Here is an 11804-nt window from a genome sequence, read left to right on the forward strand (position 1 = left end):
GGTTAATGAAGAGACTCCAGTACAGTCAGATAGCTGTGCTGCTATCTGCATCTTGGAGGGCATTAGAAAAAAAAATTAGTCATCATAGCCGATTGTATAAGGAACAAAAACCAGGAAAAGAAGTCTGAAAGGCCTCCTGGAAGTCTGTCATGAGCAAATGGGAAGGGATGGGTTTAGCTGGGTTTAAATGGTGTGTCTCGAGGGAACCCTTACAAAGAGTCTACACTTTCCCTCAGCCTCCTTGTTTTCTCTTAGATTACTTCTGCTCAATTAAATATGAATTTCCTATTGTTGGGAATCAGTCCTTTTGTTCCAGGCCCTAGAACACACCACTGCTGCTCACATACACAGTCCATAAGTTTTGCATAAGTCGCCATAGAAACGTTGGCCCCAGTGCCGTTGACGTGGGGGACCTTGGAGAAGCCGCTCAGCTATCCCCAGGAGGATGCAGCTGGAGTCCGTGCAGCGTGGCTAGTTAGCTCACGTGTTCCTCCCTAGCATGTCAGCAGCAAAAACGGGCCCCACTGCTGCCCTCCCCCTTGTCCCGAGACCAGCAACAAGTCACCCCGGCAACAGGCAGACAGGGCCACACGGGATCCAGCACAGCCAGTCTCCCACCGGGAGAGCAGCTGACGGGACGCCATGAGTCACCATGTCCTGATGTGATTGTCGCAAACAGACTTGCCACGTAGCCCAGTGACTGTGCAGGCCCCTTAATGTGTGCTGTGTCGCTAAAGCCGCCAGCCCATTTCTAATCCTCTTAAAAGGCTGGGGCCTTTCTGCTTTGAGCGTTACATTTTAGAGAGATACAGAATCCTATTTTCGTCCAAGAAAGTTTGGTTGAAAATAGGGACCTATGACAGGCCTTCGTTTACTCGGTAAACATCTTCTGAGTGGCTGCTATGACTGTTGGCACTGACGAGGAGGAAGAGAAGATTAAAAACGGCAAGGACCATCCCTTCTCTAAGAGAATCTTGAGAGGTAGTGGCAGTCTTGGCTTATTGAATTTGAGTCAGCTAGTATTTATTGAGCACATACTCTGTGCCAGGCACTATTATGTGAATTATGATTAAAAGATAAAAATGGAAGAGCATTTGTGGCTGAAGTTGAGGTTCAAGGGTGGACCAGGGGCTTCCATGACGAAGTGATCTGTGAGTCATCTCATCTTAGAGATGCTGATTTGGGGGTCCTGTTATTTCTTGCGCTTTTCCCGTTTCTCTCGTAACTCGCATCATCTTTCCTTGCTGTTCTTCATATAACCAGAGTCCTTGAATTGCAGCTTCCCAACGGAAATCGTACTTTATTCACCCTCCTTAAGGGCAAACAGTTATTTTAGGAGTCCGTTGTGTTGGTAGATATTGGATGAGGCCCAAGAGAAGAAGCTAGGTGCCTTTCCGTTAAAGATTTTATTTGATTTGTGTGATGAAGAGGAGAAAAAATGTGAGGACCTGACCAGAGAAGGCTTCAAAAAACAGGGATGATTGAAGATGTTTCTACATGGATTGTGCAGAAAAGACGTTCCCCAGCTTTCTCTCTCGTGGGAGTAATCGTCTTTCCTGTAAACCCAGGCAGGCAGTCATCCACCCTCCACTTGGTTGTCCCCTCTGTCAAGCTCCGGGATTTAGAAATGTCTTCCTGTTCTTAAGCTGCAGGCTGGCTCACCGTAATCTATGCTCACCGACCTCCTTCTGCCGGCTACAACAGAGCCGTCCAGCAGAACTTTCTGCAATGCTGGAAATGTTCTACGTCTGCGCTAATACACAGCCACTAACCACTGTGGCTACTTTGCACTCAAACTATGGCTACTTTGGGGGCTGCCCCGTGGCCGAGTGGTTAAGTTCGCGCGCTCCCCTTTGGTGGCCCAGGCTTTCGCTGGTTCGGATCCTGGGCGCGGACATGGCACTGCTCACGAGACGGCATCCCACATGCCACAGCTAGAAGGACCTACAACTAGAATATACAACTATGTACTGGGGGGCTTTGGGGAAAAGAAGAAAAAAAAATGTGGCTACTTTGACTTAAGAAGTGAGTTTTTAATTTTATTTAATTTTAAATAGTCACCTGTGTCTAGTGGCTACCGTACAACACAGTGCAAAATAAATCTCCAAACATCTCTAAGGGTTGTCAGCTGGAAAAGGCAGAAGATCAGCTGTTGAGTTACCCCCATCCCCAAGTCTTTCCAGATAAAGCCTCCACACCCTAGACACACGTCACCTGCTTTCTAAGCCCCAGCCAGCCGGCCCGCCTTCTCCCGGCCGGGCTCCAGTCTGGCTCCTTCCACACTGTGTGGTCACTGTATGCTCAGCTAAGGCCTGAGGTTGAAGGGGAAAGGAGGTAAAGGCAAGATGCAGTGGGGTGGAGGTCTCTGACGAGGACTCAGAGAATTGAAGTTGTCGGTACTGTGTAGGTGCTGCCCTAGCCAGCGGCGTGCCTTTGGTCGCTAGCCTTGCCTTCTTGGACTCAGTCTCCAGTTTACAGAATGAAGAGCTTAGGCTAGGTGACCTCTGAAGTCCCCTCAGCTCTAATGGTGTTCTTAAAGTTCCCGTAACTAAGAAGAATGAAAAAATTAGAACTTGTGTTTCAAAAGTACTTCTTCGATGCCTGGAGCCCTAAAGAGTGGACTGAGTTATTTCTCAGACTCATCCTACCCTCCCGAAAGAACTCGGGTAACAGACACGCATAAACCCAAAGAGACAGACGGGCAGGACGAGGCCCAAGCGCGGTCCACCCAGCCCCCGCAGGTCGAGTGTGTTCCGCTTTCAAAATCAGCTTCGTCCAGACTGATGACGCTAAGCCCCGCCTCGCCCCCGTGCGCAGACATGTTTCTACGCTTGTAAATCACTTTCCCACAATATTTCATTCCACTTCTAAACCGCTCATTAGGTAGAAGATGGGCGTGACTTTAGGAAGACGCCTTCCCTCTGAAGACCGGCTGAGACACAGCTGAGGACCGGACGTGATACGAGAAGTTCCATCTGCAGCCTTGAGGTCCTCGTCATAGCAGACACAGCAGGGCAGATAGAGGCAGCCAGAAGAAACAAGCAAACCCCCCCAATTTCTTGTGGCTCTCATTGTGTTAAGGAATTGCAGCCAGAGCTTCTCGAACATCGACTGTGTTCCAGACACTGTTCTGAGTCCTTATCCAAGGCCTTGATTTCCTCATCCCACATCCTGAGAGCAACAAATAATCACAATAATAGACTTGTGTGTCCAGTGCCAGGCTCTGTTTCCAGAGCTTTCCACAGTCCTGTGAAATTGGTACTCTTAACAGCCTGATGTTACAGATAAGAGAACTGAGGCTCAGAGCGGTTGAGTGAGTTGCCCCAGGTCACACAGCAGTAAGGTCTCAAAACCAGACCTTCCAAGCCCCTGCTCTTATCTATATGGACTGCATCCATATACATTCCCAGCCCCCCGGCTCTGCTCCACGGTTCAAGCATCCCTCCCTCCACCCCTCATCAAGCACGATGCCACAGGAGACAGGATCTGCCACCTGTTCAGGAGGTATAATTTCTCTTTCCCCAAACAAGAGATTAAAGTTTATGGCCTTGGCAGTCGTAGAGGGAATGGCCCATGATCATGAATAATAGAGGCTTTGTCTCTGCAACTCCAAATATCCAGCAGCAAAGCGAACAGTTCCGACTTCGTGCTGTTTCCCAATCCACAGATGGTTGGCAGCGTGCAGAGAGCCGGGCAGAGCCCAGCCTTTCAGTCATAAAGGCCTAGATTTGAATGTGACTCTGTTTGTCTTACTAGCTGTGTGACTTCAAGCAAGTTGTTAAACCTCTCTGGACCTCCAGTTCCACTGCTGTGCGATGGGCATACTAGCTGCCTGGCAGGGTTGTGAGGCTTACGTGAAATTACATGCGAAGTGTCTGGCATTCAGGAGGCCCACGCCGGTCTTCCCCACCCCGCTGGGAGCTGTGTGGCTCTGCCCTTTTGCTTCCGTTAAGCATAATCCGACTTCTAGACATGTAGCAGTGATCATGTTGCAGGAAGGAGGAAACTTTGCGTCAGGCCGCGTGGGGCGAGGCGACACTATGACAGTGCTGTGACCCGGGGACAAGATCAAGGTCATGGTCTTTCATAGAAATCTTCTTCTGCATTTGAATCTTAATGCTACTAAGCAACCTTAAAGTAACAATGAACAGCTTATCTTAGTTAAACCTCCTGTCTCCACAGTTAGGTGGAAGTTAACCAATGTTAGGGAAAAATCAATATGGCCTTCGACTTCCAGAAAAATATTGTTTCATTCTTCTCAGAACGTGAAGTAACAACTCTGACAAGGCCAACAAAGTCTTGACTGGGAGAGGACGTAATGAGACTTTCTTGAATACACAGATCAGAGGGATTTATAGTTGTCGTGCTGATGGTTTAGCCATGACTGGAGAAACTGCTAATGTGCTGAAGTGAGGCACACGTTCCCGTGACGGGGCACGGGGAAGAAGCATCACAACTTGGGAGTCGGACACACCAGAGGGTGAATCCTGATTCTTTTATTACGAGCTGAGGAACAGGGGCAAGTTACTGAATTTTTGGAGCCCCCAAGTTTCTTCACCTGTGCTGGGGGGTTATAATAGCACTGGCTTCCCAGAGTTGTGACCACTGATTCTCAAACTCGAATGTGCATCGGAAGCCCCTTGGGGGCTTGTTAAACCGCAGGTGCTGGACCCTGTCCTAGAGTTTTCTGATTCAGTTCATCTAGAGTGGGGCTGAGAATTTGCGTTTCTAACAAGTTCACAAGGGAGCCTTTTGCTGCTGGGTCCAGGGACCTCCCTTTGAGAAGTGCCAATTGTTTGGAGTCAGTGAGATGAAACATACTAAGACCATCATAAACCGTAGTGATGATGATGGCGATGACAATGACAATTGCGTCGTTGCACCCCTTTCTCATGTGACTTTTTACATTATTAGGTGTGGACAGAAGAAGAAGCTGGTGATCAACAATGGCAATGGAGCTGTGGACGACAGAAAGGCAAGTGGGCTCAATGGAGAGGCCAGCAGGTCTCAGGAGATGGTGCACTTGGTGAACAAGGAGTCGTCAGAGACCCAAGACCAGTTTATGACAGCCGACGAGACACGGAACCTGCAGAATGTGGACATGAAGATTGGGGTGTAGCACCTGCACCTTGACCTTGGGAAGAAACCACAGTCAGAGAGAGCAATCGCAGGGGGCTGGGATACTTCACAGATGCGATGTGCTACTGACTGCTTCATTCGGGATCTTTTTTTAACATAAAATTTTCTACTCCTTTTTGTTTTTTGTGTTTTGTTTTTTAAAGTCAGGTTCAATTTATAGCAACAACATTGCTTTCTGAAATGAGGGCCCAATTAATAATCGGTAAGAATTCGACGGTTCCAGTTCCCACTTAGAAACCTCTTACCCCCTGGGGTGTTCTATCCATGGCTTTTAACAAAAGCCACAAATACATCTTCCCGACCCCCAAACTTCTCTCCACCTGTCTACCCAGATGACAGCCACCTGCTAAGGACATTCTCCAGGGCTGAGAAGGCTTGGTCCCTGGGAGGAAATTTGAATGGGTCTGTATTGCTCCTCCAGCAGCCCAATCCCTGGACATTGCTTTCCAGTGGGCTGGGAGATTGGGGTGTACCGGTTACACATCCCCTTCTACGAACCCCCTGGAAATTTTTCCAATGCTTCTGGGAGATACCCAAAAGGGTGAAGCTATTTATCTGCAGTAAGCTATTTATCTGTGTTTTTGAAATATTAAACCCTGGAGGTCCTTTGATCAGTATGATTTTTTTTCGTTACATTGTCAGAGGCATAAAAGGGTCTCAGCTGATTATAAACTCCTGCACTTCTTCCACCTTAACCCTTTGTGCTGTGATCCTTCAGCCTCTTAGCCAGTAAGGTCTGGGGCCCAACAGCTCATCAGGAAGATGTGAGAATGGTCCTCCTTGAAAGTCTTCATCTTAGAGCCACTAACCCCGACTCTGGCTCACTCAACCAAATCTCCTAGAAGATCAAGGAAGACAGCACTATTTTGTTTCTGAGGCCCCAAAGGCTTTCTGTCCTGTTGTCCTAGAACCAGAATCGTGAAGGAGGAGCTTCAGCTGCTTTTATGTTTTAATAGCCACTTGTTCTCTCCCCTGAAGGGCTGTGAAAGTCACATTACCTTTGCATGACCTACCATTTGTGGGGTCCCGTCTCATAGATCCTGACCCTATTAGTGATGTCCACAAACAATATGGAAGTGCCTCTTGACTTCTTGTAGTAAAAGGAGGCTCCGATGGAAAGGAAACAAAGCAAAATCAGTAGTCAACTGATTGGCACAGGTTGGTAAAGGGGGCAGGACGAATGTAGATCCTGGTTGGGTATTTTTATGGCTGTCTTTGTTTATACTTTAGCAAGCCAGTTGTCTGTCCCTCATGTGGTCGCTACTCAGGATAAGTTAAGTGCTGGGGAATCCCTCAGAGGTTACAGGGCTTCCTACTGTTGGAATCTTTTCACCAGATAGGCAGGTTTATGTCCAAATAAGAGAAGAATGCCTTTATTCCCCACTTGGAAAGTCCTTTGTGGTCTCTGTTCATAAGTCCAAGAGGCCCCATTGGTCCTGGAACTTCCAAGGCTACTTATAATAGAGGATGTTGAAAATACAAAGTTAGGGATCCTATAAAATGCAACCTCCTTCCTTTGCTTCCCATAAAAAGTTATCTGTTGCCTAAATTAATATGCTTAACTGACAATGTTCTCAGATAAAAGAAAGAGGAAGAAGAAAAAGGAAAAAAAGCTGCCACATAAACCAGGGCTGGGCTTATACAAGAGTTGATTCTGAAGGATATATTTAAAGGAGAAGTGCTCACTTTCTGCATTGGTTTCCAACCTCTGCTCTCCCCTATCCACCCTCACACCCTCCCTGCTGCCATGGTCTTTGAAACTTCCTTTCTCTTTTTCTGTGAACGTCTTTGGCCGGTTCCATACTCAGCTGTCTGGTTTTCTTTTCATTTTCAAGTCGAAAGAAAAGAAAATGGCTATCAGGCCACTCTGTTGTTACTGCCACCAGTGTCAAACTGGTCCCTGCTTTCCAAGAGCTTTCCTGGGTCTGCTGTAGACCCAGACAGGCTCACTCAGGCTCTGTGACCCGGATGCAACAAGCCACTCCGGGACCAGGTTGAGGCAGGCTATCCCAGGCTCTACGGGTCCCCCAGATTCTCTTTGGGGCCATAGATAGTCATGCAAGTTTCGATGATTTCCACCCCTTTAGACATTCCCAACGAACAGGCTGAGATGTTTTCTATCTTATTTTGGAATTAAATATAATATTTCCTTTTATAGTTGTAGTGCCTTGCTTACATACACCTCTGTGCTCTCAAGATAGGAATAGGGGAGGTATACAGCTTCCATCCTTGACTGCAAAACCCATGCAATACTACCTGAAGTTCATGGAATAGGATGTATTCTCTCTCACTTGAAATAATGGCGTTACTTCGGAAGCACAACCTGACTATGTCATTCCTACCGGTGACTTGCCAGGTGACCTGGCTACGTCATTAAACTGGGTCTTGTCTGTAAAAGTAAGGGGTCAGTATTTCATTATTTGGCAAAGTTTAAGAGAACAAAGCTGAGAATTTTGCAAAGCTGAGAGCTTAAGATGCAATTTTTCCTATAATTATAAATCTTTTGTGTCTTCTGGGGGCTTCCTTTAAATTAGCACTAGGTGAAAACTAAAATGGGGCAAAGACACCTTCATATCCATATTTTGCAGATTCTATCTTGGCAGAATGGATTTCTCCAGCAGCACTTCTCCAAAAGTGTCACATTGAGACCATGCCACCTAGAATCGGTTTCATAAGCCAATGTTCATGCAATGCTGGTACAGCAGAGGAGTAGGAGAAAGGAAACCTCTGACTTCTCTAGAAGAGTAAAATGTACTGAAAGATAAGAATAACCTTGTCCTTTCACCTTTATGTCATAGATATTCCTTTTTGTAAATCACTGGTTGAATTTTCAAAGAATAGCTCATTGTTCGTGATGTATAATGACCATTGTTACTTTGACTTTCTACAGCACATCCATCCTCTGATTTTTGTATATTTATTGATGGACTGGTAATAATCAGGAAAGCATGACATGTATATTGCCCAGTTCAAAGCACTTCTTGGAAAATATTAAAAGGCTAAAGGGAAGCAAATGGACTCAGGATCTCTAATTTAAGGGGGAGTGAGCGGCTGGGAGGGGGCAACTGTGATTATCTGGCTGGCTGGGTAATTTCGATGCACAAGGTTAAAGGTTTGTGAGATGGCTGAAGCTTCACACTCATTTTTTCTAAAAGAAATAATTACATGGTTTTCTATCACTTAGGGGTCTTCTTTTGGAGAAAGCTTAATTTTCCATAGGAGGGGCGTGATCCACATGTTTCAAACTAAGTGAGATACCATAAAGTGTTAGTTCTTCAAAAGCCAAGAACTACTTCAGGCCTTCAGTTAAAGAGAGAAGAGTGAACATACTCGGCTGCATTCCCTCAGCTAAGCCTCTAAGAAGACAATAGAGAGATATCCCAAAAAGGCATAAATCAATGAGTCTGAGAGAATGGAAAATGATACAATAGCAACAAAAATCTGAATTGGTAACTGACTGAGAAAATTTGGAAAAGCTGAATCCTAAGCCAGCAGCAGGGAAAGTTGAGAAGCAACCAGATTTGCGTATCAGAATCCCCCTGTGGCTCAGGAATTGGCAGCATTAGCTACCTCTGGATGTTGGGGAGAAGGCAGGGTCAAAATTAGGAGGATGGGTTTAAAGTCTGTTTACGAAGCAGATAGAACCCCAGCCCTCCTTCCAGACTCTAAGTACTCAGTGACTGTTTTTCCCAATCCCAGCAAAAGACTGGAAGTTTACTCCCTGGAGAGAGCCTCTGTCTGAGGGGCAACTAGGCATACACCGCTGATGTTAGAAAAACCATGGTGATGAGTGAAACCACACATATGGAATGTTGAGACTCCCTAGGCTTCTCCCCAACTTGGCTCCCAGAATGCCAGGCAGCCAAGCATATATCCTCCACGCAGAAGCTCAGTCTTTCTGGAGAATCTGATAAAACTGAGAGAAAACCCTAAAGATACTAATATGACAGTTCCCCAAGGAAATGGCCCAGCAAAGCAATCTACAGCTGAGATCACATCTCAAGCCCCATGAGGTCCTCAGGGCTCTTAATCAGCTCTCTGTGGCTCAGTCTCACACATGAGAAGCAGAGACAATTCACAGGGAAGAAAACTTAAGGAAAAAAAAGATCTTTAATACTCTTGGTAAGATAAGAGGAGACAGTGTGTCTAGGAAACAAAAACACAATGCTGAGGTCAAAAGGCACCATCAGACAACACCTTACAAAAGAAGCTCTTTAAAATTTAAACATGGAAAGCAGAAGTTAAAAAATAAACTCAATAGAAGGTTTGGAAAATAAAGTTGAAGAAATATCCCAGAATATGGAACAAAGACAGAGCCGTGGAAGCAGAGGAGAAAAGATAGGAAAAGGAGAGAAAAATCCTAGGGACTCTAACATGCAAATAATAGGAGTGCAGAAAGAGAAAACAGAAAATGAAGAGAGAGAAATCACCCGAGAAATAAATCAAGAAAATTCCCCAGAATTGAAGAACATGAGTATCCAGACTAAAAGGACCAAGTGAGTGCTTAGCACAGTGGATGAAAACAGAACCACGCTAAGGCACATCATCTCCAAAATTCATGACAATCAGGGCAAAGAGAGTCTCCTATAAGCTTCTAGAGAGGAGAAATTGATGTCATAGAGAGGTTCGAGAATCAGAATAGAATCAGACTTCTCAACAGCCACATGGGAAGATAGAAGACTCTAAAACAGTGACTTCAAAATTCTGAGGGAAACGTCTCCCAGCCAGAACTCTAATTGAGCTAAACCTCAAATTAAGTGTGAGGATAGAACGAAGACATTTCAGACGTGCATTGCCTCCAAACCTATTCACCCATTCTCAGGCAACTCCCAAAGGATGTACTCCAGCAAAACAAGGGAGTTACCAGGACAGGGGAAGCTGTGAGATTCAGAAAGCAAAGTAAAGGGAATTCCTAAAATGATGATAAAGGGAGATCCCGAGATGACAGCTGTCCAGCAGATCTGGGGAGCAATCAGTCCAAACCAGAGTTCTGACTAATAAATGAAACAATAAATGTCTTGGCTTCATTGACCTCTAATTAAGAAGAAAATTACTTTTTAGTTATACCGGGTAACTATTGATGTATTAAAAGCCACTCCAAAACATAGCTTAATACAACAAATATTTATTATTTCTCATGAGTCTACCCATTCACTGGGTGCTTCTGCTGATCTAAGCAGGGCTCAGCTGAGCATGACCGTGGTTAACAAGCAGGTCAGCTAAAATCTATGATGGCTTCATCTGGGATGGCTAGGATGACTGGAGTCTCTTTCTATTTGTCCCTCACATACCCCCAGCTGCCTAGTCGAGACCTGACAGAGTTCCTAGTGACAACAGATGCTCTCAAGGATTCTTGAGGCCTAGGCCAAGAACAGGCACTCTATCATTCCACCATATACTATTGGCCAAAGCAAGTCACAAGAGCAGCCCAGATTTGAAGGAAGTGAAATAGCTCCCATCTCTTAATGGGAGGAGCTACAAAGTCACATTGCAAAAAGTGTGGCTACAAGGAGGCCATTGTACATTGAGATCAGGGCCATTAGTACAATTAATCTGTGACAGATGTATTGAAAGATTCTTATGCTCAAGGGCATCTCTCACATTTATGCCGTTTGGCCACATTGGCAATAGCATTAACGTAGAAAACCATAAACAACTTCATAAATGCCATTTGTTGGCAAAGGAAGGAGCAGGATCCTGTGTAAATACATGTTGGGGAGATGGCCTGGTACAGTGGAAAGAACATGTGCTCTGGAATTAGACAAACCTGAGTTTTCATCGTGACTCTACCAGTCTCCTGTGCAATCCAGCTCACGTATCTCAAACACTTTGAGTCTCAGTTTCTCATCTGTAAAACAAGACGACCTTCATAGGGTCACTATGGGAATTAAAGGAAGTGATAAACACATGGCAGTGCCTGGCACATGTTAGGTCCTCAGAAACATTAATTCCTATCTGAACATTAACTCATCTCCCACACACACACCGTAGGCACTGAACTCTTCCCTTCCCCATCGTCTCCAGTTTTCCAAACTCTAACCAGCTTTTAATTGTGTGTTGCTATTAACCCAGAGTGCCTGGAACCAGAATATTTCAGAATCCAAGGTTCCTTGTGGGGAAGCCCTTTGATTTTAACAGAAGTGCTTTTTGCTATCAAAGCAAGGCCGACGAGCAAGGAGTCCAGGAAGCAGATTAGCGGGCAGCCTGGGCCATTCAAGTTGTGGCTGCAGATTAACCAGAGGTGGGGCTCCGCCTCCGGCTTCAATCATGACCTCCAGGAAGTTGTCTCACCCCACCCCTATCCAGGCTGGGGCCATTTCCTCCACTCAGTGCTGCCTCTTTACCTTGTCCACATGTCCATGAAGCAGGTCTTACACTGCCATCTCATTAACTGGCCCATGGGCCTGTGTCTTCCATGAGACGGTGAGCCTCTTGAGGGCAGAATTTGGCTCTGTAGCTCCAACACGCGAAGATCATTGATAGCATCAGAACTCACCACCTACTGAGCGATTATGAATGCCTGGGTTTGCACATCTTTGAGTCTTCCCTACAACCCATGAAGGAGAATTCTTATCCCATTTTCAATAGGTGAGGCACCTGGCACGCAGACAGGTTAATTATGGTCCCCAAGCTACACACACAGAAAGTGGTGGAACCTGGAAGGG

At 45.8% G+C, this 11804-nt stretch overlaps 1 protein-coding gene across 8 annotated transcripts in view; it reads left to right on the plus strand.

The window, feature by feature from the left end:
- The window catches only part of CD44 (CD44 molecule (IN blood group)), an 87104-nt gene extending 78951 nt beyond the window's left edge, over positions 1-8153 (plus strand). For 4 of the 8 annotated variants that reach the window (XM_014851051.3, XM_070487519.1, XM_014851047.3 and 1 more), the window contains one exon: positions 4915-5256. In XM_014851051.3, coding sequence (XP_014706537.1) covers positions 4915-5119 — 205 coding nt within the window. In that variant the 3' untranslated portion in view covers positions 5120-5256. Of the gene's footprint in view, positions 1-4914 lie in introns of all 8 variants that reach the window. The other 4 variants (XM_014851040.3, XM_070487517.1, XM_070487516.1 and 1 more) reach the window with 1 other exon arrangement.
- Positions 8154-11804: the final 3651 nt, after the last annotated feature.

The sequence above is a fragment of the Equus asinus genome, chromosome 17, assembly GCF_041296235.1.
Source record: "Equus asinus isolate D_3611 breed Donkey chromosome 17, EquAss-T2T_v2, whole genome shotgun sequence".
Lineage (NCBI taxonomy): Eukaryota > Metazoa > Chordata > Mammalia > Perissodactyla > Equidae > Equus > Equus asinus.